The sequence below is a fragment of the Erinaceus europaeus genome, chromosome 3 (assembly GCF_950295315.1).
Source record: "Erinaceus europaeus chromosome 3, mEriEur2.1, whole genome shotgun sequence".
NCBI lineage: Eukaryota > Metazoa > Chordata > Mammalia > Eulipotyphla > Erinaceidae > Erinaceus > Erinaceus europaeus.
This window is the reverse complement of record NC_080164.1, coordinates 65,553,688-65,573,658: the sequence shown is the minus strand read 5'-3', so window position 1 is coordinate 65,573,658 and position 19,971 is coordinate 65,553,688. Positions and strand designations below refer to the sequence as shown.

Here is a 19,971-nt window from a genome sequence, read left to right as displayed (position 1 = left end):
AGAAAAGTTTGTGAATGTGTACAGTTCAGGATTTTTTTTTTTCTTTTCCGAGAAGGCATCTCAACAACACCTAAGCATGAAAAATCTTAAGTGGGAAAATTCTATCTAGGAAATTCTACTAGCAAAACAAATTCCACTAAAAGTCCCATCAAGAGACTAAAATACATGGTTGAGTCAATAGCACAGGAGCTGAAAAAGAATTTAGATATGCAATTACCTTCTAATCCTATAGATGGCAGGTGCCTTGGAGCAGGCACGGAGTGGTAGACCAGGAAGCAGGCCAACATGCTCAGCTGTGACTCCTCACAGGGCTGTCCACTGAGGTAGGCGTGCACACACATATCACCCCCAGCTGCAAGAGAAACACAAATGGAGCTGAGCCAACTGACTGCAGAATGAGATACAGGAATGTCCTCTTTTGACATTTTTCCATCAAGAACTCACTGAGCTTAGTATACACCAGACAGGTGTATTCTGAGCCTGCCTGCCATTGGAGAGTTTTGAGTGCCACAGAAGATTATAGCCAGGCTCTTATAATTTTAGCACCCCCACCCCTTTGTCTTTCTAACTAGGTATAGCTAGAGCCATAGGGTCCCTGTTAGCCTCTTGCTCACAGCCTTATGTCCAAAGCTTATTAAAACACTAATTGAGGGCGGCCGGGTGGTGGTGCACCTGGTAAAGCTCATGTATTACAATATGCAAGGACCCGGGTTCGAGCCCCGAGTCCCCACCTGCAAGGGGAAAGCTTTATAAGTGGTGAAGCAGGGCTGCAGGTGTCTCTCTGTCTCTCTCCCTCTCTATCAACCCCCTACCTCTTAACTTCTGGCTGTCTCTATTCAATAAATAAATACAATTTACAAAAACCACTAATTGAGGGAGTCTGGCAGTAGCACAGCGGGATAAGCACACGTGGCACAAAGCTCAGGACAGGCATAAGGATCCAATTCCAGCCTCCGGCTCCTCACCTGCAGGGGAGTCGCTTCACAGGCTGTGAAGCAGGTCTGCAGGTGTCTATCTTTCTCTCCCCTCTGTCTCCCCTTCCTTTCTCCATTTCTCTCTGAACTATCGACAACGATATCACTAACAACAACAATAAAAAACAACAAGGGCAACAAAAGGGAAAATAAATATTAAAAAAAAATTTTTTTAATTAAAAAAAAAAAACAACACTAATCGAATTCAAACAATGAGCTCCGGGATCACTGGGAGTTTTCATAAAGCCTTAAAGAACTTACAGGGGGCTGGGCGGTGGTAGTGCAGCAGGTTAAGTGCACATGGCACAAAGTGCACAGACTGGCGCAAGGATCCCAGTTCCAGCTCCCGGCTCCCCACCCGCAGGGGGGTCACTTCACAAGTGGTGAAGCAGGTCTGCAGGTGTCTCTCTTCCTCTCTTGGTCTTCCCCTCCTCTCTCAGTTTCTCTCTGTCCTATCCCACAACAATAGCAATAACAAAACAAAATAACAAGAGCAACAAAAATGGGGGTGGGGGAATGGCCTCCTGGTGCAGTGGATTCATAGTGCAGGCACCAAGCCCCAGTAATAACCCTGGAGGGCAAAAAAAAGAGAACTTACAACCAGGGACTCTGGGTAGTGACACACTTGGTCGAGTGCACATGTCACAATGCACAACAACCCGGGTTCAAGGCCCCAGTTCCCACTGTAGGGGGATAGCTTTGAAAGCAGTGAAGCAATGCTGTAGGTCTTTCTCCTTCCCTCTCTATCCTCCCCTTTCTTCTTGATTTCTGTCTCTATCAAATAAACAAATAAAAATATTAAAATATTAAAAAGAAAAAAGAAAGCAGTTACAAATAGCAAGTAATCCAGTCCTAGCGTAAGGATCCCAGTTCGAGCCCCTGGCTCCCCACCTCCAGAGAAGTCGCTTCACCTCTATCTTTCCTTCCTCTCTCCATTTCTCTCTGTCCTATCCAACAACGATGGCATCAGTAACAACAACAATAACTACAACAATAAAACAACAAGGGCAACAAAAGGGAATAAATAAAGAAATATTTTTAAAAAGAATAGGGACTCTATCAAGGAGGAGATTGGATATGGAGTTCTGGTGGTGGGAACTGTGTGCAATTGTATCCCTCTTATCCTATGGTCTTGTCAATAATTCCTATTTTATAAATAAAATATATATATATAAAGAAGAAGAACATTAATCAATAATTCCTATTTTATAAATAAATATATATATATATAAAGAAGAAGAACATTAAGACATAAAAATCTGAATCCCAGTGTATCTTAAAAGCACAAAGGTCACAATGCTCTTTTTACCTTGAAGCCACTGGTCCAGAGTATTATCAATAGTGCATTTGACAACAGGGAGGAATTCAGAGTTCATGAAGAGCCCTCGTTTTGGGTGGTTCTGCAGCCGCTCCTGATGACTTCGGGAGCTGAAAAACTCTAACACCAACTTTATCTGCCAAAGTTCAGATGTCTCCGACATTTCTCTTCTTCCCAGTCTTCTGATAGCCTTAGAGAGCAGAGAGAAATGGCAATCAATTTAAAGAGTGAAATTCCTCTAACTGCCTCTTCCTTAGACTTGTGCACAAGAGTATTGTTTTAAAACATCACACACACACACCACCACCACCACCACCACCACCACCACCACCACCACCACCACCACCACCACCACCACCACCACCAGAGGGCAGAGCTTCTAGAGGTCAGAGCTTCTTCACTATGTCCCATACAAACTGCTTTCAAGTGAAAGAAACATAAGAGCACATTCCTGACTCACTAGTTCTAAAAAATGAAGACCTAACAGGTGGAAAGCCAGCCACCTCTGGAAACACAGGGGTACAATGACACAGCCAGGATCAAGTCAGGAATCAAAGGCAAAAACAGTTCTAGTGATAACACCGTTCTTTCGACCTATCTAAAAGGTCATTACTACAACCAGAGATGTTCTCAAGATATTGCCCCTAACTCCAAAGATGAAAGCTCAGAGTGTAAAAAGAGAAAAACTCAAACCAGTGCTTGACAACTATATAGAAGCAGCATCAGGTATGGATATCATAGATTCATTTCTTTTTTTCATTTCTTTTCTCTTTGCTTCCAGGGTTATCGCTGGGGCTCAGTGCCTGCACTATGAATCCACTGCTCCTATGGCCATTTTTATTATTTATTTATTTATTTTTGATAGGACAGAGAGAAATTGAGAGGGGAGGAGAAGACAGGAAGAGAGAAAGACAGACATCTGCAGATTTGCTTCACCACTTGTGAAGCTAACCCCCTGCAGGTGGGGAGCCGGGGACTCAAACTGGGATCCTTGCATGGGTACACTTTTCAATTAAATAAATATTTTTTTTTTAAAAAAAAAAAGGTAGATACCAGACTTTAACAGCATTCTAGACTTAGTTGGTTATATTGGAATTACCCTTTTAACTAAGAAAGTGACATGACACAGTGTGATTTTCAGATGGGGGGGTGTCTAGCCCCTCCTAGATGCATTTTTCCATTCAGCTTTTCAGTATAGATTACTTTGCTATTAGAGGTTACATCCTCTGACTTAACATTGAGTCCCAAAAAACTATCTATAAACTTACTATATTAACCCAAGAGCTGTTTTGTTGTTGTTTTAAGATACATATTTTTTCCAAATCACTTTATGGGGAGTGTGGAAGGTAATGGTTTATAGTACTACTGCTCTATTGCTGACATATGGGTATGATTTCTTATGTCCCCATGACAGGTGTCTGCAGAACACTCTCAACCCCAACTTAGGTCCTTGTCCACTGTCATGTGCCAGCACCCTACGTGCCTCTCTATCTGCTCCCTTCCCTCCTTTCACAAGAGTCCTTTGCTTGATGCAAGACACTACACCCAGTCCAAATATGACTTTGTGTTTTCCCTTTCTGTTCCAAATTTGGAAACAACCCAGATGTCCAATGACAGATGAGTGGCTAAGAAAATTGTGAAGGGGTGGGAAAACAGCGCATTTGAGTAGTGCTCAAACCATGTGTACGACCACACTGAAGGAAGTTTCAGTACTATGGTCTCTTTTTCCTCTCTAGGAAAAAAAAAAAGGTGATATATATTTTTTCAGCTATTAAAATGAAGTCATCTCCTTTGCCACATCTTAGATGAAAGTTGAGAGAATTAAGCTCAGTGAGATAAGTGAAAAAGAAAAGGACAATTAGCAGATTATCTCACTCCTAGTAAATAAAATTTATTTATTTACTAATAAGAAAGTGGAAGGCAGAGTAACAGAGAAATAGAATACCACTCTGGCATATGCAATGGCAGGGGTTGAACTCTGGAACTCAACTCAAGTTCAGCACTCTACCCACTGTGCCATCTCTTGGGCCAACAGCAAAAGAGCTGTTTAAAACTATAGAAGTCTAGGGCCAGGTGGTGGCGTACCTGGTTGAGCACACGTTACAATGTGCAAGGACCCGGTCCCCACCTGCGGGGGGAAGCTTTCCAAGTGTTGAAACAGGGCTGCAGGCGTCTATATCTCCTCCTCCCCCTTTCCCCCTCCCCCTCCTCTCAATTTCTGGCTATCTCTATGCAATAAATAAATAAACAAGCAAACAAACTACAGAAGTCTTAGCTACATGGTAGGGCACCTTCTTCACCATACACTCAAGCCAGGGTTGAGTCTCTGGCACACCATACAGGTATACTACAGCACCTGGGTAAGCTTAGGTGTCGTGGGTAGGGAGGAAGTGTGGGGTGTTTGTCTCTACCTGAAAAAGTCAGCCTTGAACAGCAAAATTGTGTCTGTGAAAGGCCCCTGGAATTTGGGATCTGGAACTGTATTTTTACAGGTTAATATTAGCCAAATGAGAAAACCATTAGCTTAGCTTTATCATAAATTTGGGTTTGAAAATGTATTATTAAAAAATATATTACTAATAACCTAAAGTAAGTTGTTCTGATCCTTTAGGAAAGCATGTAAGTATTATTGGCCTTTTTAGTCTCTGTTAAACCACCAATAATATAAAAATCTAAGGGGCTGGGCACTGGCAAACACAGTACACAAATTATCACGCACAAGGATCCAAATTCAAGTCCCGGGCCCCCACCTGCAAGGGGGAAGCTTCACAAGCAGTGAAGCAGTGCTGCAGATGTCTCTAAATTTCTGTATTAAAAAAAAAAAAAGGTGCAAGGGGGGTGCTGGGCAGTGGCACACCTGGTTAAACACACGTTACCAAGCATAAGGACCTGGATTTAAGCCCCTGGTTCCCCATCCGCAGGGGAGATGCTTCATGAGTGATACTTTTTTTTTTTTTTTTAAAAAGGCCACCAGGAACAGTGGATTCATTGTACAGGCATATGACCCCAGAAATAACCCTAGTGTCAATAAAATTAAAACAAACTCCAACTTCCTAAATCACTGCAAGCTGATTCTATCCACTGGATCACAAGTATTACACACTGCTAACAGCCTGGGGGTGGGGGAGGTGCTATTCATATACTACTCATGTGGATAATATCTTTGATGAAGAGAGTTTGTCAGAAGGAGGCATGAGATCATGCAAGGGAAGAAAGAAAGGGGACATCCTCTTCTTTGACTAACAGAGGAAGAGGAGAAAAGGGAAAGAATAGGAACCTCAGAATAAGCCAGCCCAACAATGGACATGCTTATTATAAATCCCAAACCAAAATGTTATGCATGTACAAACTATTGTGCTTTGCTGTCAACTGTATGCCAGTAATTCTCCAATAAATTAAAAAAATTAATAAATAAATCCCAAGCCTTTTAATTTTTTAGATAGATAGATAGATAGATAGATAGACAGATAGATAGATATAAAACTTCAACTTTGGTAAGGGTGTATGGAGGGGGAGGGCTGGTTCTTAAAAGTAAATGAAAAACTAAAAAGACAGACGGGTAGGAACCTTATACCACTCTTCAATATGTTATTTGAAATACAGGCTAAATCTCATCAGAATTGGAATACATTTTTGAACCATACCTGGTCCATTGCTATGTAAGCAGGCAACATCTCTGGGGTCTCCTGAGTCACACATTCATAAAGTACTGAAGAAAAGAGATCCAGAATCTCCTGTTTCTGTAAAAATTAAAAGTTTTTTTGAAGCACATGAACATTTATTCTAAAATAATCTCAAGAAACAATTTATACATGGCCCATTTTAAAGATCCACAATGAAAGAAAGAAAAGGATAAAATAGCTAACCATTTAAAAGTCACAGCACATGCACAGCCTAGGAGGTGGTACGATGGAGAAAAAGTTGGGCTCACTAGCATGAGGTCCCAAGTTGGATTCCCAGTATTGCATGTGCCACAGTGATACTCTGGTTCTCTCTTCTTCTCTTTCTCATAAGTAGATAAGTCTTTGTAAGTCATAAAACATGCAGCTTTAAATAGTAATAATAAAAGACAACCAAATTTAATTTCTAAGGGAAAGTTCAAGATTTAAGTGCTATAGAAAAGAGCAAAAGATCAAGCTTGAGGAAACAAACAGATATGACATTCCAAAGAAAAACCTTGGCTTAGACTGTTAAGAACAGGGTAGAGAAAGATGCAATAGAAACAGTGAGGAGAACAATTGAAGGAGGCAGCACAGCCCAGATCAGCTCAGCTCAAAGTCAGGCACCTGTTTTTATCAGAGACCTGTGGCATAAAATGTGCAAACACGACTCCTTGGACCCAATATCACTGAGTGGCAATTTCCTCATCTGTAAACACAGACTGGTTAAGACATGTATACTTATAGTAGGAATAAGTGGAGAATTTGGGGCCAGGTGATAGTTCACCCAGTAGAGCATATGGCTGATTATATGAGGTCATGGGTTTGAGTTCTCACATGATATGAGAGCATTAATGACAGCATGAGGCTGGGGGGGGGGGGCATTATAGGGGGAGCTGAACTTCTTTGATGGTAGACAGTGCAAACAGTATATCTCCTCTCCCTCTATTGAAAGAGAGAAAGTAGGAAAGAAAGGGAGGAGAAAAGAGAAGAGAAGAAAAGCAAAGGAAAGGAAATAAAAGAAAACAAAAGAGAAAAGGAAAGGAAAGGAAAGGAAAGGAAAGGAAAGGAAAGGAAAGGAAAGGGAAGAAGACTGTGCCAGAGAAGTCGCTGAGCTGCATCTTATGGATGTTCTTGGGTCCACTCCCTGGCAGCACATACATGCCCACACACATAACTGAGAAAACTAAATAAAATACTAAGTAGTGTGTCTAACAAACAATAGTCAATGAAAAAGGAGGAATGGTTATTTTACTTAACCCTCAAAGTAAAAATGTGAGGGAGTCAACATCCAAACACTAGCTAAGAAAATAATCACAGGAGTGGGTAAAGAGTTTGAAAGAATTGTAATCAGAAATACAGGAACATACCAAATAATATTGCATCTGCCGATCACAACCTAACCAACGCAACGATTGCCACCTCAACATGCTTCACCTCAGACTGTGTCCAGAGACTTCACGTGTGGAATGACAACCCTTCAGCTTCATTACTCAGGTGAGACCTTTCCTTTTATAGTACACTCTAATTTCATCTCAGGTAGTTCACTTTCTAACAAAGTCCCATAGCCTAGATATACACCAGTTTCTGTGAGAGAGAGCTTATGTTCACAAATATCCATAAACTACTGCAAAATATATACCTGAAAGCAGATGTACACTAGAGTTTGCAGTGAGTACCTCCCTAACACTTCCTCTCCACTATTCCAAGCTTTGGGTCCATGACTGCTCAACAATTTGTTTGGCTTCGTATGTTAACTCTCTTTTCAATCACCAGGTTCCAGATGCCACCAGGATGCTGGCCAGGCTTCCCTGGATTGAAGACCCCACCAATGTGTCCTGGAGCTCGGCTTCCCCAGAGACACACCCTACTAGGGAAAGAGAGAGGCAGACTGGGAGTACGGACCGACCAGTCAACGCCCATGTTCAGCGGGGAAGCAATTACAGAAGCCAGACCTTCTACCTTCTGCAACCCACAATGACCCTGGGTCCATGCTCCCAGAGGGATAGAGAATGGGAAAGCTATCAGGGGAGGGGGTGGGATATGGAGATTGGGTGGTGGGAATTGTGTGGAGTTGTACCCCTCCTACCCTATGGTTTTGTTAATTAATCCTTTCTTAAATAAAAAAATTAAAAAATAAATTTAAAAAATATAAAAAATAAAAAAAAGAAAAAGAAGTAAATGTTAAAAAAAAAAGAAATACAGAAACAACAAATGAGACTCTGGAAGAAAACACTAATTATCTCAAGGTTATTAGAGAGCTGAAAGCTGAAATTGCTGAGCTAAGAACACAACTAGCTGAACAAGCTAAAACAGTATCAGAACAGGGTAACAAAATAGATGAACTCCAGAAAACAGTAGAGGGCAGAGAGAATAGAATCAATGAAGCTGAAGACAGAATCAGCAAGATCGAGGACAAATTAGAGACAACTAAAAAAGAAGTAAGAGACCTCAAAAAGAGATTAAGAGATACTGAAAACAACAACAAAGACCTATGGGATGACTTCAAAAGAAACAATATATGCATTATCAGCTTACCAGAGGAAGAAAGAGAGGGAGAGGAAGAAAGCATTCTTCAGGCCATAATAGCTGAAAACTTCTCTAGTCTAGACAACATCGAAGACATAAAGATTCAAGAAGCCCAGAGGGTCCCAAACAGAATTAACTCAGACTTAAAGACACATCATATTTAGAATGGATAGGAATAAGGATAAAGAAAGGATCCTGAAGGCTGCAAGAGAAAAACAAAGAGTCACCTATAGAGGAAAACCCATAAGACTAGCAGCAGATTTTTCCACAGATTAGCAATCTGGCAGGAGCAAGGAATTGAAAGCATACAGATTGGAAGAGAAGTCAAACTCTCCCTATTTGCAGATGACATGATAGTATACATAGAAAAACCTAAAGAATCCAGCAAGAAGCTTTTGGATATCATCAGGCAATACAGTAAGGTGTCAGGCTACAAAATTAACATTCAAAAGTCAGTGGCATTCATCTATGCAAACACTAAACTAGAAGAAATTGAAATCCAGAAATCAATTCCTTTTACTATAGCAACAAAAACAATAAAATATCTAGGAATAAACCTAACCAAAGAAGTGAAAGACTTATATACTGAAAATTATGAGTCACTACTCAAGGAAACTGACAAAGACACAAAGAAGTGGAAAGATAGTCCATGTTCATGGGCTGGAAGAATTAACATCATCAAAATGAATATACTACCCAGAGCCATCTACAAACTTAATGCTATACTCATCAAGATCCCAACCACATTTTTTAGGAGAATAGAACAAATGCTACAAAATGTTTATCTGGAACCAGAAAAGACCTAGAATTGCCAAAACAATCTTGAGAAAAAAAACCAGAACTGGAGGCATCACACTCCCAGATCTCAAATTGTATTCTAGGGCCATTGTCATCAAAACTGCTTGGTACTGGAACATGAATAGACACACTGACCAGTGGAATAGAATTGAGAGCCCAGAAGTGAGCCCCCACACCTATGGACATCTAATCTTTGACAAAGGGGCTCAGACTATTAAATGGGGAAAGCAGAGTCTCTTCACCAAATGGTGTTGGATAAAATGGGTTGAAACATGCAGAAAAATGAAAGTGAACCACTATATTTCACCAAATACAAAAGTAAATTCCAAGTGGATCAAGGACTTGGATATTAGACCAGAAACTATCAGATACTTTGAGGAAAATACTGGCAGAACTCTTTTCTGCATACATTATAAAGACATCTTCAATGAAATGAATCCAATTACAAAGAAGACTAAGGCAAGCATAAACTTATGGGACTACATCAAATTAAAAAGCTTCTGCACAGCAAAAGAAACCAATACCCAAACAGAGAGACCCCTCACAGAATGGGAGATAATCTTTACATGCCATACATCAGACAAGAGGCTAATAACCAAAATATATAAAGAGCTTACCAAATTTAACAGGAAAACAAATAACCCCATCCAAAAATGGGGAGAGAACTTGGACAGAATACTCACAACAGAAGAGATCCAAAAGGCTGAGAAACACATGAAAAAATGCACCAAGTCTTTGATTGACAGAGAAATGCAAATAAAGACAACAACCACTTCACTCCCGTGAAAATGTCATACATCAGAAAAGGTGGCAGCAACAAATGCTGAAGAGGTTGTGGGGTCAAAGGAACCCTCCTGCACTGCTGGTGGGAATGTAAATTGGTCCAGCCTCTGTGGAGAACAGTCTGGAGAACTCTCAGAAGGCTAGAAATGGATCTATCCTATGATCCTGCAATTCCTCTCCTCTCCTGGATATATCCTAAGGAATCTAACATACCCATCCAAAAAGATCTGTGTATACCTATGTTCTTGGCATCACAATTTGTAATAGCCAAAACCTGGGAGCAACCCAAGTGCCCAACAACAGATGACTGTCTTAGCAAGTTGTGGTATATATACACAATGGAATACTACTCAGCTACTAATACTTAATATTAATACTGCTCAAAGAAATTGAAAAAGACACAAATAAGTGGAAAGATATTCCATGTTCATGGGCTGGAAGAATTAACATCATCAAAATGAATATACTACCCAGAGCCATCTACAAATTTAATGCTATCCCCATCAAGATCCCAACCACATTTTTCAGGAGAATAGAAAAAAATGCTACAAATGTTTATCTGGAACCAGAAAAGACCTAGAATTGCCAAAAACAATCTTGAGAAAAAAGAACAGAACTGGAGGCATCACACTCCTAGATTTCAAACTGTATTATAGGGCCATTGTCATCAAAACTGCTTGGTACTGGAACATGAATAGACACACTGACCAGTGGAATAGAATTGAGAGCCCAAAAGTGAGCCCCCACACCTATGGACATCTAATCTTTGACAAAGGGGCCCAGACTTTTAAATGGGGAAAGCAGAGTCTCTTCAACAAATGGTGTTGGAAACAATGGGTTGAAACATGCAGAAGAATGAAACTGAATCACTGTATTTCACCAAATTCAAAAGTAAATTCCAAGTGGATCAAGGACTTGGATGTTAGACCAGAAAGTATCAGATACTTAGAGGAAAATACTGGCAGAACTCTTTTCCGCATACATTTTAAAGACATCTTCAATGAAACAAATCCAATTACAAAGAAGACTAAGGCAAGTATAAACCTATGGGACTACATCAAATTAAAAAGCTTCTGTACAGCAAAAGAAACCACTACCCAAACCAAGAGACCCCTCAAAGAATGAGAGAAGATCTTTACATGCCATACATCAGACAAGAGTTTAATAACCAACATATATAAAGAGCTTGACAAACTCAACAACAAGACAACAAATAACCCCATCCAAAAATGGGGGGAGGACATGGACAGAATATTCACCACAGAAGAGATCCAAAACGCCGAGAAACACATGAAAAAATGCTCCAAGTCTCTGATTGTCAGAGAAATGCAAATCAAGACAACAATGAGATACCACTTCACTCTGATGAGAATGTCATACATCAGAAAAGGTAACAGCAGCAAATGCTGGAGAGGGTGTGGGGTCAAAGGAACCCTCCTACACTGCTGGTGGGAATGTCAATTGGTCCAACCTCTGTGGAGAACAGTCTGGAGAACTCTCAGAAGGCTAGAAATGGACCTACCCTATGACCCTGCAATTCCTCTCCTGGAGATATATCCTAAGGAACCCAACATATCCATCCAAAAAGATCTGTGTACACACATGTTCTTGGCAGCACAATTTGTAATAGCCAAAACCTGGAAGCAACCCAGGTGTCCAACAACAGATGAGTGGCTAAGCAAGTTGTGGTATATACACAATGGAATACTACTCAGCTGTAAAAAATGGTGACTTCACTGTTTTCAGCCAATCTTGGATGGACCTTGAAAAATTCATGTTAAGTGAAATAAGTCAGAAACAGAAGGATGAATATGGGATGATCTCACTCTCAGGCAGAAGTTGAAAATAAAGATCAGAAAAAAAAAAAAAAACACAAGTAGAACCTGAAATGGAATTGGCATATCGCACCAAAGTAAAAGACTCTGGGGTGGGTGGGTGAGGAGAATACAGGTCCATGAAGGATGATAGAGGACCTAGTGGGGGTTGTATTGTTATATGGGAAACTGAGGAAGGTTATGCATGTACAAACTATTGTATTTACTGTTGAATGTAAAACATTAATTCCCCAATAAAGAAAAAAAATCTAAAAAAAAATAATTAAAAAAAAAAATGGTGACTTCACCGGTTTCAGCCCATATAGATGGAGCTTGAAGAAATCATGTTAAGTGAAATAAGTCAGAAACAGAAGGATGAATATGGGATGATCTCACTCTCAGGCAGAAGTTGAAAAACAAGATCAGAAGAGAAAACACAAGTAGAACCTAAACTGGAGTTGGTGTATTGCACCAAAGTAAAAGACTCTGGGGTGTGTGTGGGGGGAGAGTACAGATCCAAAGAGGATGACAGAGGACCTAAAGGGGGTTGTATTGTTATGTGGAAAACTGAGAAATGTTATGCATGTACAGACTATTGTACAAACTATTGTATTTACTGTCGAATGTAAAACATTAATCCCCCTAAGAAATTTAAAGAAATTTTAAAAAAAACATCACCAATCAAAACTGAATTTTTGTTTCTTTGAACCAGGTAAGAAGTTATAGAGTTTAATTTTTAGACTATGGAAAATCTGTATGTACCGAGTAAAACGTATTTAATGTGATTGAGCTATGTCATCAATTTCAAAAATAGATATGGATATTACAGAGTTTTTTTGGTGTTGTTGATGCCCACTGACAGAAATAATATCAAGTCCTAATCTTGGAGTTAAACAGATCACATGATACATACATACCTGACCCATGTTCACAGTTGGTTTGCAGAAATACTCAGCAAATGACAGAAGTGCTGGGTCAGAAGTAAATGCTGAAATTGTTTCCGGCTACAAGACAGAACAACAGCAAATATAAGAGAGATGCCAAAGATTATTTTTCTTACAGCTCAAATTGCAATGCTGCCAATGTTTAAGAAATCACTTTTTTCACACAATATTCTCACAGAAATTTAACCTGTCTTTGAAGCATGCTAGAGCTTCAACAGCCTGTTGTAGTAAGAAGTTGTCTGCACAAAACATGCTACTAACTTGTCAAAAAGTTTATTCATAGAAAAAAGAAGGCTATTCATAACCAGATCTTATACACAAATCACCCAAAATATACCTTCCCCTTCCTTCTTTGGCTAACTGGAAAGCAAACTAGAAACCTGAATAATTTCTGAAAAAGAAAGAAAACACATCATTCAAAAAAACTAGTCACAGAAAGACTAGTACTATCAACATATGATCCCATTTATCTAAAGTACACAGAACAGTCAGAACTTGAGAATTCAGGATGAAGAAGAGTGAGAGGGAGGGGCTGGAGAGCAACAACAACGGGAGTTTGGGCAAATGAACATGGAGTTTCTGTTTGTTTTTTTTCTTTTAGTTTTTCTTTGAGTAGAGATAGAGAAACTGAGATGGGGGGATAACAAAGGAGCAAAAAGAAGACACCTGAAGTTCTATTTCACCACTCCTACAGCTTTTTCTTTTTTTATTTAATTTTATAAATTATCTTTATTTATTTATTGGACAGAGACAGCCAGAAATCAAGAGGGAAAGGGGAAATAGTGAGGGAGAGTGACAGAGAGACACCTGCAGCACTGCTTCACCACTTGCTCGAACCTGGGTCTTGGTGCATTATAACATGTGCGCTCAACCAGGTAAGCCACCACCTGGCACCCCCACTCCTACAGCTTTCTACTTCCAAATAGGGACCAGGCCCTTGTGCATGATAATGTGTGTGCTCAACCAGGTGGGCCAACACCCGGCCCTGAATTTTCATTTTCCAAGATGAAAAGTGTTCTGTAAATGAATGATGTTGACGGCTGCATAATAGTAAGAGTGTACTAAATGCATCTCTGTGCATTTAAAAAGGTAAGTACAATTTTTAAAAATGAAGTAAAAAGCATTATGCAAAGTACAAGTTTGAAAACGGATTATGATGGGGTTACCACTGTCCACTGAGGTTTTTATTTTACTTCTCAATTCCCAACAGGGAGGAAATTGAGATGCCTCTTAAATTTGACTTGTCCCATTCAAACTCATGTCTAAGCTTCTCTATTTTCCTTAAAAATTGGATGATGGTCTGTGAAATGAACACTCATCTGTAAATGAAGCAACGGTATTAATTTAATTAAAATTTTGTCCAAAAAAAAAAATCTTTGAAAATTATTTTATAAACTGAACAAATACTACCAAACAAAATTCACTAGTATCGATTATATGTATTTAAACTCTAGGACCTACTTCACTTTAATTTAATTCACTTAATCTTAGGTCAGTTACTTATGACTGAATCATAAGACTTCCATATCCAAAATGTCTCCTAAGTTGGAAAAACAGTGCTAACTTGGTCCTTTGGCTGTGCTCAGTTCATCCGTCAAGCTCCCCCCCCCCCCCACCCTCAACCACAGCACGGCTCAGCTCTTGTTTATGCCAGTGCTGGGGACAGAACCTGGGATCTTGGAGCCTCAGGCATAAGCCTTTTGTACAACCATTATGCTATCTGCTCAGTGTCATCTGACCCATTTTAAAATATATTTTATATATCCAATAAGAGAAATACGAAGATCAGACTCTGGCTTATAGTGGGGCTGGCGACTAATCCTGGAACCTCAGAGCTTTAACATTACCATTATGCTCTCCCCCTGGCCCATGACCCATTTCTTTTAATGATATTTTATTTTTAATTTTTTTTTATTATTTTTTATATTTATTTATTCATTCCCTTTTGTTGTTTGTCCTTGTTGTTTTATTTATTGTTATTGTTGATGTTGATGCCATTACTGGATTGGACAGAGAGAAATGGAGAGAGGAGGGGAAGACAGAGAGGGGGACAGAAAGATAGACACCTGCAAACCTGCTTCACCGCCTGTGAATCGACTCCCCTGCAGGTGGGGAACTGGGGGCTATAACCTGGATCCTTCCACTGGTCCTTGCGCTTTGCGCCACCTGTGTTTAACCCGCTGCTCTACCGCCCGACTCCCAACCCATTTTTTATCTAAGGATTCATTAGGTTGCTTGACAGTGAATCTTCAGCAGGAACAGTTTCTCAAGAGATTCCTGAAAACTGAAGCTAAATGTAGATATTTTAATGGTAGGTTTTTGTCTTTTTTTTTAACATTGTTGGAAATTTGAGCTGTAAAATGTGAATATATAGTCAATGGGAATGAGAATGTTTTACACACCCTTCTTAACTATTCATTCTAAAAACAACTGTACTAGGAATCAAGTACTATTACAATAAAAAAAGCAAGCTAATAAAATAAGACTAAATCTGTCATCGTCTTGTCCTTACCAAGATAAAAGCAACAAATGGTAATTTAAAATGGTACTGGTAAGAGCTTGCCTGTGAAAATATTTTTTTATTTTTTGCCATAAATTAAGTAAATTTTGACAAATTTCAGCACTAGCAAGTAAAATTATTAATCCAAATATTTCAGATGCTATTAAGCAATACTGACTGTTCCTGCAATCATATATAAATCATCTTTAGTCCTGGCAGGTGGCCCATCTATGGCTGCCAGATGAAAGGGACAAAAGAACAAGGCCAGCAGTCTCTGCAGTGTGCAGCAATGAGTGGGGACCAACATCCTAAATATTATCACAGAAGTATATGCTTTGCTGGGTTAGTGGGTCTCAAAATGAATCTACCAGTTTTTAGCAGCCAATACTACCTTGAAAGCCCGAGCTTCAGAGTTCCTGTTGGCAACAGTCTGGGCCAACAAACTTTGCCATCCCATTGGGTCTTCCTTATAGGAGAGCTGGCCTGCTCTGAGTTTAACATATAACACCCCATCCTTGGAAAGGATTGACCTGAAAGAAGACAAGAACGAAATTAACATAAGGCATTACTGCTCACAGGAAATGAAATCTTTACCATTTCTCATTACATCACTGCCCCAACTTATGCCACTTTAGTGAATAAACTTAGCATTAACTGAGTAAAATGCATTTGTAAACCATCTAAGCTGGGACATTTTGTTGTTGGAGAGGTTTTTTTGATGATTCTCAACTTCTTTAATTGTGATAGGCCTATTCATGTTTTCCAGTTCCTCCTGATTCAGCCTCGGCATGTTGTAAGCCTCTAGTTTTTGTAAGCCTCTAGTTTTCGTTTGTTTGTTTGTTTTGTTTTGTTTTGTGTGTGTGTGTTTTTTTTTTACCAGAGCACTGCTCAGCTCTGGCTTATGGTGGTGTGGGGAACTGAACCTGGGACTTCGGAGCCTCAGGCATGAGTCTCTTTGTGTAACCATTATGCTATCTACCCCCATCCTCCTAGTTGTTTTCTAATGTGATACCAGGTGGAGGGCAAGCCTAGGGACTCACAAATGGAAGACAAATACTTTACTAAGGAGTCATCTTGATGAGTAAAATGTTCATTTTTAAAAAAAATATTTATTTATTTCCTTTTTGTTGCCCTTATTTTATTGTTGTAGTTATTATTGCTGTTGATGTCGTCGCTGTTGGGTAGGGCAGAGAGAAATGGAGACAGGAGGTGAAGACAGATGAGGGAGAGAAAGACAGACACCTGCAGACCTGCTTCAACACCTGTGAAGTGACTCCCCTGCAGGTGGGGAGCCGGGGGCTCAAACCGAGTTCCTTCCACCGGTCCTTGCACTTTGCACCACCTGTGCTTATTAACCTGCTGCACTACCGCCCAACTCCCTCATGTTCATTTTTGAACACAAACTTTTCTTCACAGACATAAACCACATGCATACATAATACCCTAAGTGAGATCAAAGGATGATAGGGATTGTGCTAGATAAGAATCTATACTTTATTCCTTCTCTTATACTTCTATTCACCTCACAGATACATCTGAAAAATTCAATATACTTACTTCAGGTGTTGTGTCCCCTTGCTTAGATCAATAAGAAGTTCCCAGTATCGTGGACCTTTAACTTTAATCTGCCAAGATAAATGTAAAACAGTCAACTCAAAGCTAAGAAAATAGTGGTTTAAAGAGGGAAAGAAAAAGAGAGGAATAAAGAGGGAGAGAGAAAAATAGAGAGAGAGAGAAAGGAGGAAAGAAAGACTACAGTGGTTATCACTGGGTGGATAGGGGGACAGAACTTTGGTGTTGGTGTGCTGTGGAACTATACCTTGTATACAATCTCATTTACAATCTTGTAACGTCTATTAATCAGAAATTTTTTTACTTCTTTATTGGGGAAGTAACTGTTTACAGCTGACAGTAAAATACAATGAATACAGTAAAATACATGCAGAACATTTCCCAGTTTTCCACATAACAATTCAACCCCCACTAGGTCCTCCTCTGCCATCAGGATCTGGACCCTCCCCTGACCCGAGTCTTTTACTTTGGTGCAATACACCAAATTAATCAGAAACTTGAAAACAGCTTGACCAAAAAAAAAAAAAAAAAAAGTCCGTACTTCTCAGAGGGAATACAAATAACTAGGCTGGAAAGAGACAACAAGACATGAATATACTCCATTTCCAGAAAAATGTATGTGAGTGGTTGGTAGGTGGCAGTGGATAAAGCACTGGACTCTTCAAGTTTGAGGTCCAGGGTTCAATCCCCACATTACATGTGCCAGAGTGATTCTCTTCTTCTCCTTTCCCTCTCTCTGTGTAAATAAGTGTCTTTTAAAAAATGTGTATGAAGCATGTTATGAGGCTATCTACCTTATTAGTAATATCCAAAATCTTCTATTCCTCAGGACTAGTCCTTCTGAAGCTACTTTTCCTACAGAACACTAAAAAGAAGACAAGATTTTACCTAATTACCTTTACCGCACTGCTTTTTCTGGCTTTGTGCCTTAGAAATATCTCCCTGGGAGTCGGGCTGTAGCGCAGCGAGTTAAGCGCAGGTGACGCAAAGCACAAGGACCGGCATAAGGATCCCGGTTCAAACCCCGGTTCGAACCCGGCTCCCCACCTGCAGGGGAGTCGCTTCACAGGCGGTGAAGCAGGTCTGCAGGTGTCTGTCTTTCTCTCCCCCTCTCTGTCTTCCCCTCCTCTCTCCATTTCTCTCTGTCCTATCCAACAACAACAACAATAAAAAAAAAAAAAAAGAAAAGAAATATCTCCCTACTAGACTTCCGGAGGCGGGGCTTCGAGCAGCAGCAGATCTCTTTCTCTCCTCTCCTCTCCTCTCCTCTCCCAGATCAACTAGGAATACCAAAGGAGACCACCTGGGACCCAAATGAGACAGGACTGGAACGACTACAGGAACCCACCAGGTCATCGGTGAGTGCAAACACATGTGGCTGGTGACAGAGAGGAGCTTAGGGAGAGATTAAGTGGCTGGTAACAGTCCAGCAGTTTGTCAGTTGAGACACCACCTCCAGTCTGCTCCACCAACAAGGGGACAGCTAAGGGGAGGAGAAGACTCCCTGGAGACTCACCAAGTGCAACTCTGAGTCTCCATTGCTACTGCCCTCAGAGTCTGGAGCAGCGACAAGGAGGGACACCAGGGGACAGAGATCTAGCCAGGAAACTCAGAAGACCTATACCTCAGTGGCATGGCGGTGGGGCTGTGAAAGTATCTTTGCATAACCACTGGAGTATCTCTGCCACACCCTGCTTTATCTCTTGATCAGAAGTCAGTGATTAAGCTAAGAAGCCTACTTGTAGTTTAAAAGCACTCAGGCTCCCATAGCCTACAAGGAAGAAAAAAAAAAAAAGAGGCTTTTAAACCACTGAGCCCCAACTCAGGGATAAAAATACTATTGAAACAACTGTTAACTTCCACCACTGTGAACCCTTTAATTACCTTACTTAGACACAAGTCAATCCAGGCAATAGTGATCAGTAATCTGAAAAGTACTGAGAGAGGGAACTCATAACATAATATATAAAATGGTTAAACCAACAAGAAGAAATAATGGAGAAACAAACCAGGACAAGAGTCCAGCTAAAAGTCCCCCAAAGGGTGAAGAACAAAATAACGAGTACAACACCCAAACACTAGCTAAGGAAATAATACAGGAGTAAAGAGTTTGAAAGAACTGTAATCAGAAATACAGGAACAACAAATGAGACTATGGAAGAAAACACTAATTATCTCAAGGTTATTAGAGAGCTGAAATAGCTGAGCTAAGAACACAACTAGCTGAACAAGCTAAAACAGTATCAGAACAGGGTAACAAAATAGATGAACTCCAGAAAACAGTAGAGGGCAGAGAGAATAGAATCAATGAGGCTTAAGACAGAATCAGCAAGATCGAGGACAAATTAGAGACAACTAAAAAAGAAGTAAGAAATCTCAAAGAGAGATTAAGAGACGCTGAAAACAACAACTGAGACCTATGGGATGACTTCAAAGGAAATAATATACACATTATTGGCTTACCAGAGTAAGAAAGAGAAGGAGAGGAAGAAAGCATTCTTCAGGCCATAATAGCTGAAAACTTCTCTAGTCTAGACAACATCGAAGACATAAAGATTCAAGAAGCCCAGAGGGTCCCAAACAGAAATAACCCACAATTAAAGACACCAAGACACATCATACTTAGAATGTAAAGGAATAAGGATAAAGAAAGGATCCTGGAGGCTGCAAGAGAAAAACAAAGAGTCATCTACAGAGGAAAACCCATAAGATTAGCAGCAGACTTTTCCACACAAATATTACAGGCCAGAAGAGAATGGCAAGATATCTATCAAGTACTGAATGAGAAAGGCTTTCAACCAAGAATACTATATCCTGCTAGACTGCCATTCAGACTAGATGGAGGCATCAAAACCTTCTCAGACAAGCAACAGTTGAAGGAATCAACTATCACCAAGCCTGCCCTGAAAGAAGTTCTGAAAAGTCTTCTATAAACAGTCAGACCACCATAAATAGGCCAGAACACCATAAAACTCTACAAGAATGGCGTTAAAATATCTTCAATCTTTGATATCAATAAATGTCAATGGCCTGAGTTCACCTATTAAAAGACACAGAGTAGGAAGATGGATCAGAAAATA

At 40.0% G+C, this 19,971-nt stretch overlaps 1 protein-coding gene across 2 annotated transcripts in view; it reads right to left on the bottom strand.

Annotated features, from left to right (window-relative positions):
* ANAPC1 (anaphase promoting complex subunit 1) overlaps positions 1 to 19,971 on the bottom strand; it is a 105,852-nt gene that overhangs the window by 1,952 nt on the left and 83,929 nt on the right. For both annotated transcript variants that reach the window (XM_060187343.1, XM_007532163.3), the window contains exons 42-47: positions 16,877 to 16,944; positions 15,711 to 15,849; positions 12,793 to 12,879; positions 5,937 to 6,032; positions 2,284 to 2,482; positions 218 to 352 (exon numbers count right to left, since the gene is read on the bottom strand). In XM_060187343.1, the coding sequence (XP_060043326.1) occupies positions 218 to 352; positions 2,284 to 2,482; positions 5,937 to 6,032; positions 12,793 to 12,879; positions 15,711 to 15,849; positions 16,877 to 16,944 (724 nt within the window). The remainder of the gene's footprint in view (positions 1 to 217; positions 353 to 2,283; positions 2,483 to 5,936; positions 6,033 to 12,792; positions 12,880 to 15,710; positions 15,850 to 16,876; positions 16,945 to 19,971) is intronic.